Source organism: Anser anser, assembly GCF_964211835.1.
Source record: "Anser anser genome assembly, chromosome: 1".
In the NCBI taxonomy this organism is placed as follows: Eukaryota; Metazoa; Chordata; class Aves; order Anseriformes; family Anatidae; genus Anser; species Anser anser.
In genome coordinates this window covers 147,561,492-147,580,835 of record NC_139720.1, presented here as the reverse complement: position 1 = coordinate 147,580,835, position 19,344 = coordinate 147,561,492, and the positions used below count along the sequence as shown (strand labels likewise).

At 42.7% G+C, this 19,344-nt stretch overlaps 1 protein-coding gene across 4 annotated transcripts in view; it reads right to left on the bottom strand.

Moving 5' to 3' along the window:
• RASA3 (RAS p21 protein activator 3) overlaps positions 1-19,344 on the bottom strand; it is a 164,741-nt gene that overhangs the window by 64,073 nt on the left and 81,324 nt on the right. For all 4 annotated transcript variants that reach the window (XM_083801771.1, XM_083801770.1, XM_083801769.1 and 1 more), the window contains 2 exons: positions 12,544-12,647; positions 67-161 (listed from right to left, as the gene is read on the bottom strand). In XM_083801771.1, the coding sequence (XP_083657897.1) occupies positions 67-161; positions 12,544-12,647 (199 nt within the window). The remainder of the gene's footprint in view (positions 1-66; positions 162-12,543; positions 12,648-19,344) is intronic.

The following is a 19,344-nucleotide window of genomic DNA, read 5'->3' as shown; positions in this document are numbered from 1 at the left end:
GAGCCATGGAACCCACAAAGCTACCATGGCACTGTTACAAATGCTCCTTTGCCAAGGTAATCTCACCTGTACTTCCGAATCAGCATCAACGTGCTGGAGTTGAAACCAGGTGTCTCTGTTATGATACTTCTGCAGATCTTCCTTCTGTATAGCTACCTTTCCTGGAAATAAAACAAATCAGAAGCACAGTTTAAGACATGCTATAGCTCCCCAAAAATACATTTCAATCAAAAACAGGTTTTAAAACAATGATTAAAGGACTATCCTATTCAAGAAAGGCTTCAGATAAAGCGAAGATTTCTTCAGGGCATACTTTTTTTTTTTTTTAAACACAATACATAATTCTTTCAGATGAACAGTTTTTTCCACTTCATATTGTGAAAGACTCTGAAATTCCTAACATCATACTCACTTAACAGACTGAAGCACTGAGCACTGCGTGGATGAGTTTACAAGTATGCTTATAGTAAAAATACCACTATTACTTTTTTTGATATAACATTACAGTTAAACTTGTGGTGGGAAAAGTTTGAAAACTGTTTGTTTCAGATGTTTGAGGCAGATGCCTGTAACAATCCCAGAAGAAACTTCCAAACGTGGGGTTATTGTAAACAACATTTCAGGATGAGACTCTTTATTATAATTTTGTAGAAGAAGCGCAGCAACTAGAGATGAAGTCACAGCTGATTCCCAGACCTGCATTTTGAGGTCCGGTCACTTTGCCACTCTAAGTGGTAGGACACCTACCGATTGTGCTCACTCAAAGCCTCGCAGAGCTCGTATCCCACAGCCCAGAACCATCCAAGTGATACCACTCACGTACCACCTCTATTCAGACAAAAAAACACAGTAGAGCTTTTCCCCTGACCTTTTTCAAACCCCATTACCTCTACCCAACTACCTTTTTTGGTAGTTATAGCAACAGCAGCCAGTTTTATGCCATGAACTAATGTATATGCATGCTAGGGGCTAACTTGTACGTAAAGCTAAAACTTTCATCTTGCCAGCCTCTCAGGCATTATGTAAAGCACTCTCCGAGGGGTAACGAAACTTTTTCCAAGCTTCTTTCTTTGTATATACAAAGCAGAGCATGGCATGCCTGAGGATCACGTGCTCTTCCAAAAGCAGCTTTGGGCTGGGTGGTTCCCCAGGCACCGAGGAAAGCAGCATGTTCAAAATGAAAGAATCCAGGACAGCCAGAGATGTTCGTGAGGCTCAAGAAAGCCACTTTTCAGCAGCATGGTTTGGTAGCAGACCTCTCTGCTTGAGAGAGTTGCTCACATACAGTTCACAACCACTGCATTGCTACAGAAACACGGACTTTCTTTAACCAAATCCTGCTGGACAAAATATGACTGACACAGTCTTAGTAGAACATGGGTTTTGAAGGCTCCCCAAATCCACGCAGTCTGGCCAGGGATCATAACACATCACCTCAGCAAATGTTACTAGAACACGTTTACATCATCCACATGATGAACTATGAAAATCACAAACACAAAGCATTCTCCCTTCTGAAATCGAGACTTTCTTGAAGTCCCAACTGTAAGTTTAGCATTACACAACTCTGTCCCCTGAAATTTTGGCCTTTGCCTTTAGCTGTGCTTGGAGGGCTCCCCCAGCCCTCCTGCCTGCTGGGCTGCTCCCATGCTCTCTGTGGCAGCTGCTGCTGCATTGCATTCTCCTCTCACCGTCAGGCTGCTTCTAGTAACACTTTCCAGACTTGCAGGCCCAGTTTCTGAACAGCTCTGCCATCCTTCCACAGCTGCCCTCTGCAGCATCTGCCAGGATTTCTGCTCTGGCTTCTGCAGAGCTTCTGAGCCACCGCTGCCACGTCTTGCTCCCTCTGCCCTCGGCGCTCTCCTCCCCCTTCTTGTCCTTTGGAGATTACCAGATCCATCTCCTTGCAAGCATTAAACTAGAGATTAACATGGAGCAGATTCATTGCCAGGCTCTTCACTGGATGTGCAGAGCTAGTGACTGAAACTTCTTAGAAAAAGCGTAATTAAATTACACAAACCTACAACATAATATGGCAGAAAGGGTAAATAAACCATAAGACATTTTAACTGTGCTGAACAGAAGATGTGAAGTTATTCTGCTAAGAACCTCCGTACTGATGGCTGGGTATTTTCACAGCTATTGCTTTTATTCTCCAACCACAGCAGTATGTGGGCAGTTTCTCTGTTGTTTTGTTGTTGTTGTTGTTTTCCTGTTGTAGGTTCTCTAAAACATTTTGTCAGAGGGCTATGCTTAAATCCATGACCTTCCAATAATTGCTGTGGACCTTATCTGAAATTGTTTACTTTCACTGCTTGCTGTACCCTTCAGTCTCTCGCGGAAATCCTCCACCCGACCGCAAGGTAACGCACACCACAGACTGTGCCACCTGCATCTTTCCGTCACTTTTATTCAGTCACCTCTCTCCCAGGCACATTCCTTGTGGAAAGCCGCAGGACGATTTCAGCGACATCAGCACCTTAACACGGCAGAAAAGGTGTTACCAGTGACCCCTCTTTCAGCAGGAGGTCCCACTGCTCCTAAACCCAGGACTGCAAAACCAACCCAGCCGGGTCTGACTTGTATGATCAGTAGGTAACCGCAGCTTTGGAGACAGCAACGCACGCCTCCAGCTCCAAGAGGGTTAACCTGGTGGCACAACTGTTTTGATTGGGAAACTGTTTGAACAGCACTGTTTGCTCTGCACACAAGCAATTCTTATTAATGAGTGAAACTTATTGACCGGGCTGGCTGGGATCCAGGGTTTTTCGCTGTAGACCAAGCGATCTGCAGAGAAGAAAAATCTAGGGGGATAAAGTGCGCGTGTGTGTGTTGGCGGGGGTAGAGTAAAGAAATGGCCGACACTTTGGCTAGTCTAAACACGTGCAAGAGTATATTACTGATAGGGCAGACTGTTTTAACTGTCCTGTTAAATGATTGTCTACATAAGGTAGCGGCCTGCAGGATTTGTAACTCTCGGCCTGCAGAGGCCACGTCCATACGCTCAGCCGCACCAGGCTCCGGCATCACTGAGTGCCACCGGGCCCTGCCCTCTTCACCACAGCCACTCAGCCTCAGACAACTTCAAGACTTAGAAAAGAATTAGGTTAACTCTAGGCCAACAAGCACAAGCTGTCGGCACCTGTCATTTGAACTGATACCGCCCGGTAAAGGCCCACAGCTCTCCTTGAAGATAAACCCGACGCCAGAGGTCGGCAGGGTTTACCGCCTCTCATCTAGAGGACTTTTCCTCTCAGAGGCTCTTCGGCTCGCTCCCCAGCTCGACCCCATAGCACAGTGCTCCTTCGCGAAACTTGGGCTGCTGCCAGGCGGCAGTGCTAGACTCCAGAGCTCGTCTCTGAGGCAAGCAGCCACTAATGCCGGTTTCCTCAGAGCCACCCAGGGCTGCGGAAAGCCCGGCTCTGTTACTTAAAGCTTTTAGACAGCGTCTGGGAGCAGGCAGGAAACAGAAGAGCATGCTGAGTGATATACGGTGTTATTTCAAAACGTAGTTAAGTTGCGTGATTTTTAAAGCAAGTAATCTGCTCAGCAATAATACCAGCAAAGATTAGGTAAAAGCATTCTTCTCATCTGAACTAATCCATTTTCCAGGTCTGACACTCATCAGGACCTCAGGCTGGGGCAATGTGAGGCAACCCACACACACACTTCCACACTTTTGTCACCCACATGGCAGTGTTTTCCCTATATCCCCCAAATTCACACTGAACAGGCCTGCAGTGGCATATTTAAATCCTAAACCCTGTGTTCAAAGCAAATATGTGAATGCCAAACCCAACCCCCTCCCTCCTTCAGAAGAAACCAAACCACCAGCAAGCTGTTCTGCCAAACACAGGGCCAGGGCACGGGTGAATGAAGTTACTACAAAAGGGCCCTTTATGGTCCCAAGGGTGCAAAGCCTCCTGCTTTCCCCACCTGTACACCTCTGTCCCTGTGTCCCGAAACTATTGAGGAAATGGAATCAACTTTAAGAACACCAAAAAATGTAAATAAACATTCTGGAGGAGGAGAAGGGAGGAGCAAGTAAGTTTCTGGGGTCATGCGTGGGTGTTGTTTTCATTTTTAACACACAGATCATTTCAACTGACCTGTCTGACAGCTTCCCCGCTCAGTCACGTTGACACAGCGGGAAGGCAGGGGATGGCAGGAGGTCAGTAATTTGGGCACAGAGGCAGAAATATGCAGCAGAGACAGGTGCCGATTTCTGGCCTCACCACTTGACAAGGTGTCGTGAGAATGCTGCATGCTTTATGCCTGTCCCTTCCCTCAATGGACTTTCAAATGCTTCTCCCAGGTGAACCAATGCAGGCCAGTAGCTTGTCCTGGGACACATATTAGCTTAATTCAGGGCTTAACATTTCCATACAAAGACTAGCATGGATTTTGTAACTTGCCTCTGGCACTCTCCATCCAGTTGCAGCTACCTCCTCTCTGGGCTACCTGCTGGCGATGAAAGGACTAGGCACCAACTTGAGGATTATACCTCACCTTTTGATACTTGTTTGCTGGTTTGCAGAGTGTTTGCTTCACAGCTGAGGGATCTGAAAATTTATGTCAGCTCCTAGACTAATAAAAGATACATTCCTTTGCAGAAAAAGAAGTCAGACAGTAATAGGACTGGAGTTTGTCATTTTAAAAGGGCACAAGGCTCTACTTGAAAAACCACCTGACATTTATTTCACAGAACCCTGTAAAGATAGCATTTCAGGAGCTCCAGAATCTTATCTTTTAATTTATCTTGGGACGCTTAAACATTGACAACCATGAAACTTTGGATACAACTGCCAAGTGAGCTGAAGCAATAAAATGCAATAGTTTTTAATACACCATCCTCCATTAACACTAGCTGCAGTATTGTTATCACATATACGATCTCTAGCAAAGGGTTAGGTCCGAGTCACATGTTACAAGGTCCCAAATGCCTCATTAATTCAGTCATGTCTCAGGTCCAAGCAGAGATTACTTTGCCTCCTATGTGCTGCAATATCAGGCAGTAAGAGGTCATGGAAGCCAGATCAGAAGTTGCATTGTGCTAGCATAGTAAGTGCACAGACCCAGTATATCACTGAATTCATTTAAAATAACTGGTATGAAGGTGCACAAGGAGAATCACTTTCAGTAGCTGGGAAGACTAAGGACAAATAAGAATTGATTTCAATCAACATTTTAGCCTGTGAAAGGCTTATAAGACTTCCATCACCTTGAAATCTCCAACCAAGTACTACTATTCCACTACGGACTGCGGAATTTTGTCACTGTGCATGTGAAAGATTATTTGTCACCAAATAAAACAACAGAAACTTTCTAAGACAAGAAGGGGCAGATGCCTGCCTTGTTCAAGAACAGCACAAATCTGCTTAGCCCTCCCACAACATGGAAAAAGACTGGAAAAAAAATAACTGCCTAGTTGAGGATCAGAAAGGTAACGATGGGTATTAGGGGCATGAGAAGGTCTCAGAGGCTCAAAAGCAGCAGAATGGCTCCTTCCTAGCTTGGGTGCAGTGCCCCACGAAGCACAAGCACTACCAGACCATCTGCTGCCATTTTAAGAATTAGTGGTGCCAATGGCAGAACACTTCCAACACAGCAGCGGTGCATCCTACATAGAGGACTGAGGTGTACTATATTCATAACCCGTTTCATCTGTTTTTTGAATAACTCATGCAAATAGAAGAATACATCACTTCCACCACCCGTTTTCCCCTCCTTGGGATTTATCTTGAATGGTAAGGCAAAGAAAAGTAGGCTTGTGATTAAAACATAGCTTCTAACCTTAAGCAACAAGGCAATGCATTGCATAGATTATGACTATCCTCTAACATTAGTTTTGCTGGCCGCAATCCTAAAGATGTCTCCTGGCTTATATCACAGTTTCTCCTCTCCCTCCCCATTAAAAACGAAGACCTACATAACCACAGCTCTGCTACCAGCTCTCTGCCAGCTGCTATCTGGCCCTTTAAATGTACCTACGTTTGAGAAAAGAGGTATAGCTAGCCCATGGCTCATCCCGGTGGGACAGCAGTCACTGTTGTCTGCCTTAGCACAGACACTCAAATCCCTGAGCACGCTGCCTGCACTGGACAACCATTTCCTCCATCATCAGACCCTTCCAGGTACTGCAACCGGCAGCCACTGCTATTGCATCATCTTCACAGGCCCAGTCTGCGCTTAGCTCAAGCAAGACATAAACCCAACAGACACCGCTTAATAGCTTCTGGTCTGGAGATGAGTCAAGTACTGAAGAAAACACAGCAAGCCCAGCTCAAACTATAGCAGCCAGAAGTAAGCTTGTGACGGGAGGATGAATCTGATTATATCCCAAATACAGACACTATTAACACTGTCATTTGATAAAGATGGAGGCTGTGTAAAAGAACAGTCAAGGTTCTAGCACATTATGCTCAGTAATTTTGTTTATAATATGAGTACTTGTAGCAGGAAAAAGGAAAAATATGTATTTTTTGAGAGCCCGACTTTGTTTTCCTGCTTTTGTCATCATCCATTATGTTAAAACATATTGTGAGTGCAGCCCGACAAATTATTCTGTGCAGAAAGTATTTATTTTAGGCTCTCTATGCAACTGTAGAGAATCTTCTCTGTATAATTCTAGTTTATAGCTTCTCGAGACTTGTCATTGTGGGACACGGTCATCTGTTTCCTTTATTTCATTAGTAGCTATATTTATACCATACTGAGTAGATATCTTTTCCATGTCATCCAACAGCATGGCATGGAAACAGTAAACCAAGTTTTGACTGCTGCCTAAGCCATAGTTAGAGGTGAAAGAATTAGAGGAACACAGTTTTTTATCACAGTATTGATCTCTGTTTTGTGTTGTATTTGAAGATCTTTCCTCTACTTACCTAGCAAGAAGCATAGTTCAGCAGAGAAATCTTTTTCACTTTTCTTTTAAATCCAATAAAACAATCAAATGGTGATGTTTCATCTATATTTGGCAACAATTACCTAATAACAATAGATGCTTTGTTTGGGCCTTGGGTAATAAACGATGGCAACTCCATGAATACACTTCCTCAGCTTTGGTAGCACTCATTAGCAAAGGCACAGTCACCTCAAACAATTTTCAATTCCAGGCTGTTCTCATTCTCTAAGAATGTCTGTGAGCTACGATTTGGTTTCATCTAATTTAGTCCAGAGCAGCCAAGTTTAATTACCTCTGCAGGCAAATTTGTTCTATTGCCTTATTTGCTTCAGCTCATCTAGCATTAAGCAGGAAAACAGTTATAACCTGACAGGACACAGTGGCCTCAGGAGTTTCAATTTGTTGTACAGCACACCTAATAACCCCTATAAAGATGACTTAGAGCAGTGAGTTACAGGAAATGTAATTAACAAAATGACTTATTAGTTTGCTCCTCACTGGCCGCCTGCCCCTTCACTGCAGAGCTCGGGCATGTGGCACCCGTGTCTTTTTCAGTGCCATTCCCCCACCACCAGGACCGCAAACCCCTCTGTCAGGAGTAACCCACGCTTACGAAGTGTGATCGGGACGTGATTTGGGATTTAAGTTGAGGATAAATAATTGTATACTTATCACCTGAAGGCCAGATGATATTAACTATGCTTTCAGTGCAGCGTTAAACAACTTGGTGTGGCACATTTCCTGTTTTTAACTGATCTACATACTCGAGGTCACGGTCTCGCGCCTCTGAAGTGTTCATTACACACCTAGGAGAACAGCAGCTGAGGGCATATCGTGGAGATGGTTTTCTTCGGTAAATCTAGCTCAATCATTAAAGGGTAAGAAAAGCCTTCTGTCCCAACGCATTGGAACAGCTTGCCACATTTTAGTCTCATTTAACACCTCTAAAAAGCCCCAAACTAAATATTAAAATATAATCGTTACAGAACACATTTTTACATTTGCTTTATTTAACAGCATTACTGTCCTAATATTCCTTCTGCTGCTTCCACACAGTGATATCTTGCCTTCCCGTCATTGGTGAAGACACCAATCGCCAGTTTTTCAAGTTAATGCCATCTCCTCAACATTTTTTTCCTTGTAACGACTTGATGGAAATAGCTATGCTATTAATTATACAGACACATGTTCAATTAACTTGGCCTACAATTCCTACTTGATAATTCGGAAGTAGAAAGAATATGTAAATTTAAATGGGATTTCCATTCCCTTCAGGAGTACATTTCCTACTCAAAGCATCTCCACACACTATATAAATCACTATATTAAACTCCAGGCAGTAACAGTCAAGGCACACATTATCAGTGGTAAACTTAAGACTGATTTCTTTCCACAGTGACTGTATACTTCACGTTTTACCTAAAAAAGATTAATTATATTTCAAATCCACTGAGATGTGCATTTCTTCATTAACTTTACACCTCGACTGGCACCCAAGATTCTTCCAAGACATGGTTGTTCCAGAGCTGTATGTTTAGCTAACCAAAATCCTACATGACTTAGCAAATTGTCACGAGGAAAATGCAAATGTAATAAACAAACATGCAAACCCAAAGATATCTTTATCTGAACAACCCTCCCATCCTGTATGCCACAACACTACAGTCTGTTCCAAAAACATATCTGCTACACGGGTTCCAGTTTCTGAATTTGTTTGGTTCTCCTCGGAAGTTTCTGTCAGAGGTTTCGGGGGTTCTTGTTTTTCATTTTCTCGCCCCCACTCTTTCCGTTTTTGGTGGCTTGAGCATTCTCATCTGTCACACATTTGAGTTGCGTTTCGGATGTTTTTACCATCACAAACTTGTACTTCACATTTGAATAAATAAGATCGTGCCTGCTCTGAGCTCCAGTCAACGTGGAAATCAATATTACAACACCAAGAGAAAGTTTTGGCAATACTAAATAGTGACTCAAAAGGAACTTTGCTGGCCAGCCATCTTCAAAAAAAATAGCTACTTGTCAAATTCTCACCATTTTATCACACATGCACACTGTGTTCTCTCTCTTTCTCTCTTGAAACCCCCTCAAAACCAGCCAAACAAACAATGCAAACAGATGTCTTAAATGTACCATATCACACAGGAAACACAGGCAAATTCACGAGCTCAGTAACATCTGAACTTAAAATTATTCTCCCTGGAAGGAAGACACGGCCCCCAATTCCCTTCTCTGAGAAAGTTCACTGCTGGATGAGCATGGGTAACCACATTTTCTTCAGCAGAAGTGTCTCATGATGACATAACATAACAAGAAATCTCTGTAATGCAAACAAAGGGCCCCTATTTGGAGAACTGAGCAGTTCAGTGGAAACGAGCTCATTCTAGCACTACGCTAACCAAACTGTTTCAGTAGGGACCTCTTCCTAACCTCCCCTGCTCAAGCCTCTTCGAGAAAAGGTCTCCTAAGACTAAGTTGAAACAATACATGTAGAGCAGCTATTCCTTTCAAACGTTATGCACTTTGTTCCTATGTAAGAGTTGCTGTCATCACAAAAACTCCACTGCTCAGCTTTGCTGCTGCTGATTCCTGCTCATTATGAATTACTGGAAATAACCACTTGCAGTTACTCCAGTGCACTGCTCTCTTTCCAGAGCATTTCCAGTTACAAGCAAAAGTTATAGAATTAATATCGCAAGGCGACAGTAATTCTAGAATTTGTTCTTCTCTCCATTGCCTTTTGGCTTTTGATAACACTTCCACATCTTTGAAATGCTCTTCAAAATACACTTATGATAAGGAGAGAGGAGAAAAGTGGGGGAAGAATAGGGAAGACTCGGACTACAATAGCTATATGCACTATAAAATGTCAATGTAGATTGGTAACACTGGAGTTTTGCCTTTTAGTGCTACATCAGTGGAGTAACAAATCAGTCTGCCTACATATGGATTCTGCAATGCATGCAAAAATAAATTTAAAAAACTTGGAAAAAAAAAATTACACGTTGCAAGAACACTACCTCTTTTTCCTGAAGAGGTAGTGGAAAAAAACACCTGATCAATCATTCAAGAATCCAAACAAAGGCCCCTCTGTATCTTCTGCAAGTCTTTCCTTCCATGAACTACTCCCAGAAGCTTTAGGATGAGATTACTCCAGCAGCTCCTGAAGAATTCCCCTCCAGTGTCTGAGCTTGATTATTAAAACAGGAACTTAAAGAACATGGTGAAAAGGAAACAATTTGCACTTCTCTACCGACAATTTCATGGGTCTGGCTTGTGTCAAGTGTTCAAAGACCCCTGTTCTGAGAGAGAGAGGAAAACCCTTAGCAAGAAAAATCCCAGTCCACAGCCTGCCAGTTTGTAGGACATTGCAGCTACAGAAAACTAGTCACACACGGGAGATAAGGCAAATTCAACTACAAAAAGCTGAGCAGCTGAAAGAAAGGAGGTATTGCTTTCATATGACAGGAAACTGGAGATCAGCGAGACCAAAAAGCTTTCCAAAAGCTCCCTCAAAAAATATCAGAACCTGACCCCCTTCCTCCCCAGCACGCATATGCCAGAGCTAAACATCAGTTCTCAATGGTCTCACCTCCACCCTCGTGCTTTACCTAACGCTTCTCCTGCAGAGTACACGTGTATCTGGACACAGCTGTGGATTCTGGCTGTGCAACAGCATTTTCTCAAGAATGGGTAGTTTAAGTTGCTGCCACATAGTTCTGCGGGGTAAAGCTGAATTATTTCATGATACCTGGAAGATGAAACTCTTGCTTCCTAAGGAAAGTGCTTTGGCCCCACAGCTTTGTCTGTTACTGCGCTGTATTCACCTGTAGTTCTGCCTTTAAGATCTTTCACTGTGTATCTTGTGCTCTTTTTCTCAGAAAGAAACACAAATTTTACAAGTGTCAAGAAACCCATTTAGGTAATTCCAGATTGGCTTAACACACTAAAAGAGTAAGTGTAACTCCCTGCCTCAAGAAAAAAAAAAAGAAGTTACAAGCTCCAAAGAAACTTACTAAGCATTCTTAATTTTCCAGTTTAAAGCGAAAAGTAATCTAATGCTTAAGTAATTCAACCTACCAACTGGGAAGTTTGGTTCAACTGTCAGTTTTACTTTGGAAATTCAGCAGAATCTAAATAGATCAGGAAACAAGGAAGTCCTTAAAAATCATGGTAATTACCATTTGTTAGTGACTGAAGGAAATATATATTTACTTGTTTTAAATAAATACACATTAAGATACACAACTAAGAGGAAACCTCAGCTTAAAGTAAGTTGATGTATCTGAAAAGAATGGAATACCTGACAGCAGACTAAGGCATTAAATAAAACAGAACAATTTCTTGTTTAAAAATTCGTTTAATTAAGGTTAATTCAAAACTCAGTAAAGTTGGTGGAAACTTTGAATCGGGCTATACAACACCTGACACAGGACAGTGAATAAAACCACAAGTCAAATTCTCGCTGTAACGTTAAATGCAAAATCCAAAAAAAAGAAAAATTCAAAGTTAAGGCTCTTACCAGGTTCTCAAAAACCATGTCCTTGACCAAGTTGGTCTTTTTATTTAAAAAAAAAAAAAAAAAAAGGTTTGCTAGATTCTGTACACAGATGTGCTCCTTTAGGGACACAGAATTTCCTAGCTCATGTGTAACAAAAATAAAACAAAAAATAAATACAAAACATAAAACAAAAATTAAAGAAAGGAAAAAAAATAGCAACTGTATGACATACTAGTGTAATGTAACGGTACATACGAAGAGATCAGCACCACCACTTCATGCCCATTAAGATAATGCATTTTACAGTATTACATAAAGTATCGCTCAACATTAGACAATTTCCTCAATACAAGTTCTGACAAAGCATAAACACATAATGATAGCTGTAGTCACATTATATTGGAATTTTTAAAAAAATGAGTCAAACACAACCTCAAAATTAAAAGATGAGAAACTGAAAAAAAAGCCCCACAACAAAACAAAAATCAAAACTAACAAAAAAAAACAGAAAAACCCCAAACCATTAAAGTGACTTAAAATGGAAACTGTTCCACTCAAAGACAATTATTAAACTTCCCAACTTTTGTTTTGTTTTGTTTTTAACAAGACTTTTATCCCTAAAGAGATGAACTGAGTGTTATGAAGTTTGCCACATGTGAAATGCAAGGCAAATAATATCTGGCAAAGGTCTGCCCAGAGTAAGCAACAGCTTGCTCTAATACTGTTTATAAAATTCATCTGTCATTCTGCTGTACCTATGAACAGTATCTATTACTCTGCATGTGATTACTGTAGTCATCATTTAACAGTATTTCATGCAGGTGAATATAGTGAGCCCTACAGTACAGCAAGACTGAAAGCCTCCCATTTTAAAAAATATACAGTAACAAATGATGTTGCCAACGTTTAAATGGAGCTTCTGTATTTGCTGTCATAACAGCATTTATCTGCCAGCCTTCTTTACAGTATTTAATACTGAAGGTACTTTTGTCGTTTGACAAAAAGGAAAATACAGAGCATTACTTACCATTGTCACTTTCAGCCATATCAAGACCCAAACTCTTATGACTATTTATGATCCAACAGTTACAAGTCCAAGAGAAGTAAGCTATAAGGAAAATAGTAATTTATGAACACATACCTATGATGGAATCCCTTCGAAAAACATCTCTGTCAAAAATATAAAATGACAGATGGCGAAAGGTCCGAGGAATTTCACAGTAAAAGTCTTCTCCATAGAAGGGGCTGGGTAAAAAAACACACACATAAACACACACATACACACACACACACAAAAAGAAAGAAATTAGTGTTGGTATCCCAGAGGAGCCAGCGTGCTTACATTTCACACCCAGAACGTCTCTCTGGACTGCGATGCTCACTCCCTCCCATGCAGGTGCACCTCCAAGCACAGCTCCTGCTCTTCCCATCTTAACTGCCCCCAGAACAAGATTTCCTACTGTACAAAAAGGAGCAGGTACTTATTTTTATTTGGAGAAACAGAAAGCCCTAAAGAAAGAGGGCAGAGACACCATTATTTGTTAATACACCGTGCCTCAAAAATGGAAGGAGGTCCCTGCTGCCACACAGTGCTTAATGTACAAGAGAGGTCATAAAAGCATACAGATGATCAGGATGGGCGAAATATAGCACAGATCAAGTAATATATACATATTTTAAAAGGATTTTGTTTATTTTAATACCTCCAGCCATTACCTCTTTTCTCACCCCCTCCAAAGTATTAAATTTAAAGCCAGATGCAGTCAAGTGATAGTAACTAAGCCTTGGAGTTGACATGACACTTGTGACCTGGGAGCCCTGCATATGTGTTTCTATTCTTGCTTCCTGGAATTCTATAGAATATGGGTTGTTTCTGCTGTTGTTTGCTTGTTTTTTTACAGTAAGACAAGGTTTAAAAAAAAAAAAAAACAAAAAACAAAAAAGACATTATCTCAGCATGAAAAGCTCTTTAGAGATTTATGGGGCTTTCTTTGGATCCTACCAATTTAACCAGAAATAAAGTCCCTGACTCCTAATAGCAACCCTTTCAGTTTCTCTCTGTCCAATTACACGGTTAAGGAATTATTTCTAAGAACTATAAGCATACATCAACACTATTTATTCATCGACAGGCCTACCATTTCACCACAGATCTCTAATTCCAAGTCACTCATGCTTAAGTAGATCTAAATTGGTGGATGCCATTTGAGTCATACAGACAAATACAGCAAGCATGGCAGAGGTAGACTTAAAAATAAATCTCTCATTTTAACAAGCTCAAAGCCAGCAGGTTTTTCTTCCCCCTTTAAATACAGACCTCCTTGTTGTCTCGGCTAAGCACAGCCATGGGAGATCATTACTGAAGGCTTTTGGTGTTAGAAAATTACATAGCCAGAAGTTTAAGTGTCCCTGCATTAACTTTTGATTTTTCAGCCTCTTGTCAGCAGAGGTCATTTCCTTGGTGTCTTTTGGGAAACCACAGCAAAAGGAATTTTACATCACCCGTACACTTTTGCTTGTATTTCTGCCTACAGTAAAAATACACTCCCCCCAAATTCCCTCACTGCCTCACGAGCTAGATGGCAAATCTCAAAGCACACAGGCACCACAAATCAGCTAACCACTGTGTTTGAAGAGATACTTGCCACATGAAGTCCAGAGACATCACTCAAGACATAGGACATTATGGTGGAGCCACTACTCCCCCAGCCACGTGGAGGAACACATGCTGGAGAAACACTGAAGCCCAAGGTGCACCCATGGGTCACGCTTCCCCACTGAAACAGTCCCCCATTCCTTGAAATAAATGCATCCAGGTGTAAGCCAAGGCACTGAGACCCACAAAGTTATCCCCGCTGTGAGGATGGGAGAAGAATCTATGTGAGGACGGGAGAAATATCTAACGGCTGGAAGTGGCAGCTGGTTTGACTGTTATATTCATCCCAGCTACCAGGTCAGCACTCTGTGTTAGGTCATATTCTCCTCCGAGAGATTTTATTTGGAATCAAGAACTCAGCAGCTTCTACTAAACCGAGGGCTGCCCGACTGTCCCAGCAGCCACGCTTCTGCTGGCAGCCCCAAATGCCTCGCTCTGTGCACATGGCACGCGTTCTCAAGCACAGGCTTAACCCAGTGGGGCTAGACAAATGCTTAAACACTGCCCATATATTCAGTGCTCTATACATGCAAAACACTTGCATTGTTCCGAGCCCTAATAGTCTGTTCAGCCATAACATTGCCCTTTCTGCTGGAAGAACACAACAGATGAATTTACTCGCTAATGACCTTTGTATGAGATGATACTTAATGAACTGTGGATTATATATACACATTTCTCTATCAAGCATATTAGTGAAGCTTCAGTATGCTGGAAAAACACACACGGAAATACTATAAAGCTTGCTTTAATTCAGTTCAGCTGATCCTGGAGGAAGGAGCAGGAAAGAGACATCAGCTGGGTCCTTTGGCAAGTCCCCCGCTAATCATTGTCACAAGTGCTGGCCAGGGGCAGAAGGTATCTAGGACCACACCCCAGCAAAACACCCATGACATTTGGAAAAGCAGACTGGACAACAGGAAGTGTCTGGTCCAATGCATGCTATCCGAAAGAGGCTAATTAACAAAAGAAATGTTATCAAGCCTGCCTTAGCCATGGCCAGACCACATCTTGTTACTACGGTTGGGCACAAGGCTTATTAGTCCGAGCAGCGCCCGCGGGCTGGTACTTCTCATGCAATGTGCTACTCACAGCTGCTGCCCACAGAAGAGCAGCTTTGTTCTGTGCTTGGTTTTACCCCTCCAAGACCTTGTAGCCCTTGTAGATTTGCAGCCTTCCATCACTCAGGTAACAACCCCGAGTCACGCTGCATTGCAGGAATGGCCTCAAGTTGCACCAGGGGAGGTTCAGGTCGGAAATGAGGAGACATTTCTTCTCAGAAAGAGCAGTCAGGCACTGGGACGGGTTGCCCAGGGAGGTGGTGGAGTCACCGTCCCTGGGGGTGTTCAAGGAGAGGTTGGACGTGGTGCTCAGGGACATGGTTTAGTGGGTGACATTGGTGGTAGGGGGATGGCTGGACCAGTTGATCTTGGAGAACTTTTCCAACCCTAATGATTCTGTGATTCTAATGAAAGCAAGCAGATCTCCAACCCAAATACACTCACTTTCCACTGGGTAACTCCACAGAGAAGTTAAAACTGGGAGATAAATCTGATCCTCTTCCGCCCCAACCTTGTGGAGCTATGCAGAAACAGAACCTTCTTCTTGAAGGAATCAAAAGTCACCACATGAACGCTTTGAGCTTCCAGTTAAACGTGTGCTCATCTCCCATGTATCTCTTCAGAACAGTACTGGCCTTGTCTCCCACCCAGACCTGACGAGCAAGAGGTCGCAGCAGTCAAACCCCATGATTTATTTCCCAAGCCAACTTACTGTAAGCACGAGCCCCAGGGCTCCTGAATGTTTTCTTCTGAAAGAACACGTAAATGCCTCCCTCCCTGACCCCTCTGCCCCAACAGCTCCAGTGAGTGCTTTTATTTTGACGTGGCAATTAATGAAAAGCAGCAGCCTCTGCCCGGACAAGATCCTCTTCTGACAAGATCCTCCAAAACAAATACTACAAAAAATACTACAAAAGCCCTGCTGAAAACTCAAGAACCTTTCTGAACCAAAGGAGTTCAGGTCTTTAAAAGACGTTTAGATGTAGAGCTTAGCGATATGGTTTAGTGGAGTACCTAGTGTTAGGTCAGAGGTTGGACTCGGTGATCGTGGAGGTCTCTTCCAACCTAGGTGATTCTGTGATTCTGTCCTGAGTTAAGCTTTCACTGGAGATTAACCCTATTCTCAGGAGAAACGTTATTCATTCAAGGAGGAGGATGAATAATGAGGGGGCCCTCCCTCAGCCTCACAGCGCAGGTTGCACATCAGCAGGCCGCACATCAACAGGTCGTGGCCAACACCAGCGTTGCCATTATTTCAGGTTCTTCTAAGACTTCAATTAAGTGGTGAAAGAGCTGCTGAGGTTAGGATTTTGCAAGGACAGAAGCAGCTGACGTCCACTGTAAGGGCAAATCAGCCCTCTTCCAAGCTGAATATAGAGGCATTTTCAAACCTAGCTTCTTCAGTGAAGAGCACTGAATTTAGAACAGTTTACATCTTTCATACAGCACCTTCCACAGACACACACACTACCTGATCCCTCCTCAGGGCACTTTCCCTAGGAGCTTTCCACACCTGCTGAGACAGAAGAGATGTAAAGCTTTCTTGTGGAAAAAAAATAAAAAAGAAAAGAAAACCATCAAGAATAGCCAAATGGATTTGGACCTTCAAGCATGTTCTCCGCTCGCCAAGCACTTACTTGTTCTGAATGCTCCAGGGAGCAGGAATACCAGGAAATCAAAAACAGAAAGTTCCCTCCAAGTCCTGTTTCCCTCATAAAACTATCCAACTTCAAGCCCTTCCCATTCTAAGGTATCTATTTCTGAATGTCCTCCGATGTGTATTTTGGCAATGGATATTTTCAAGGAGGAGACTGGGAAGGAGAAGAGAAATTACTGTGTAAACCAAGTAGAATGAAAGCAAATACGGAAGAGAATTCTAATTTCAAACACGATGAATGGGGACTTTTTCTGAAAAAAAAATAAAAAAATCTAATTTTGTTCACTTTTAGCTGTTTTACTAACCTCCAGAGGCGAAGTTGCAACTTTAATTCCATACCCTCACGTATCTACTGAAATCACTGCAAATGGTATTAACTGGGAGGTTAACTTCACAAAGTAAATCTCAAAGCAGAAGCATTTCTTTAGTTTTAGGCTGTGTTGCAAAACCTCGTGCTTCTTTCTCAATATTTGAGGATTCACTGAAGTAGTTTTGTTTTTGTTTGGCACTGGTACTTTAGTGGATGAAGTGAAAGGGTTGCATGATGAATAATAATGAAACCCTTCAAACCAAAATTCTTTGTGTATCAATTTTTTTTTTCTAAACTGCTTTTGTGCTTGTAAGTAAGGACTATTAACATGCCACAGACAACTCCACATCCTCTGACTGTTTTAAATGGTTTAGAAATACTGGATTCATTCTGTTGCGTGAACTGAAGACCAGAGTTCACATCTCAGTGTGAGCCGGAAGCAAAATCAGTCTGCACAAAGGAGTACGCTTGCTTATTTCTACTACTAAGGTTTTTCTGCTGCTTGGCTAATACATCTTATGCTATGCTTTGCAGCCTATGTAAAAGGATGGGGTGGGGGGAAGGAGAAGAGAAGGTTTATTCAGAGCAGATACAGCAAGCCAAATAAAATCTGAATGCACTTCAGTCTCCTACTAGACAGGGAGCTACAAGAAGCCAGGCAAGTAAGACAGGCTCTTTAAGAGCCAAAGTTGGCAGATGTCACAGTAGCTTCCTTACAGCACGAGGTATTTTTAAGAAGTTGTGTATTTGCAGCACAGATTTGGCAGGCTACTTGCAGCAGGAAGTATATGGCACACAAGGCAACACCTAAATCCAAACATATCCCCCATGGCCATTGTGAGAGTGCAGGCTGCAGTCTTCCAGACATCTGCTGAGCCCAAGCAAATCGCTCCTCGTGTCCTTGTGCAGAGATGGACAGTGCTGTGCTATAGCCACAAACAGCCCTGCTACACAGAGAAACAAGTAAAGCGGTATGCGCTTTCTCTGCCCTAATATCAGAGCAGAGACACAAACACACTAGCTATAGTTATCATCCTCACTTGACAGTTGCTGGTTTGGCTCAACGAGGCTTACAGGGATTATGATAACTTGAAGCAGCAGCCGCTTGGCCCCTAGTCACCTCCCAAAATATTCTGTAAGACGACACACACAAACAACAGAAGTCACATTACAGCTGCATTATCATTTTTTTTTTTAAATCACTCAAAGCAGCCTACAACACCAACAACTGTTACTCACATGGGTGGCTTTTCGTGTGAATAAACGCTCTCATTCACAAACCCTGCCTTGGGTCTCAAGGCTCGCTTCATTCTCCTCCGTCCATTAAGTCTTGCTTCCCTTCCTGGCGCTCTTCCCAGCTGTCTTACTTCCCTACACAGCCGTGCAGTCCTCGCCTTCAGTAATATCCCCAACTGGGCTGAAGTTGCATCCATACCCATCCTACCCCGTTCCCTTAAAGCCTTGGGATGCCTCAGAACTGAAATCCATTGATACTAGGAATTGAAGCCACGGTCAGATGCAATTGAGCACAGATGATGGCAGACCCCAGAGGCTGACAGCACACTGAGGAGCGAGCCAGGAGTGTGGGAGAGGAGCTACAGAGCATGCGGAGAGCAGAAGATGTGCTGCAGCACCCAGTGCATCACCTCTGGGCTGGGGGAAGCTGTTATTTCAAGGAGGTGAGCTGGCAACTTCAGGAGATGGAAGCAGCTAATGGAGCTAACTCAGACAGGACGGCTAATCTTGGCCACGCTCCAACTAAGGGAAACAGCTATGTGTTTAAAATTTGAGAACTGGCCTGCAGCCAAGATGTTATCAGAACACAAGCGAAGTTTAGCTATGCAGCCACGGACTCCAAAGATAGGAAAATACGGTGTTCGAGCAAGCCTGGAATTAAAAAACATTAAATATGGCAGCAGAATCACTTAGAGAAAGTTCTGAGAGTTACTGACTGAATTTGTTACCAGATCTGAGACTGAGACAAAGACACAACATCCTCCTGTTGAAGAGAACAGCCTTGGCTATGAATTTACAGCACTGTTCACTGTACGCTCACAAGCACACTTTCCTTCACTGGAGACTATAGGGAGGTAAAAAAAAAAAAAAGACTGCGGGTGGAGAAAGTGCTTCTGGCTTCATTTTCTGTTTCATTCAGGCTTTGATCACTATGTTTAGCAGGTGAAAAATTCCTCGGTGAAATAGCCGAGAACTAAATAATGACAGACTCAAGATGCTTGGCTCATCTCTCTAAAGCACAC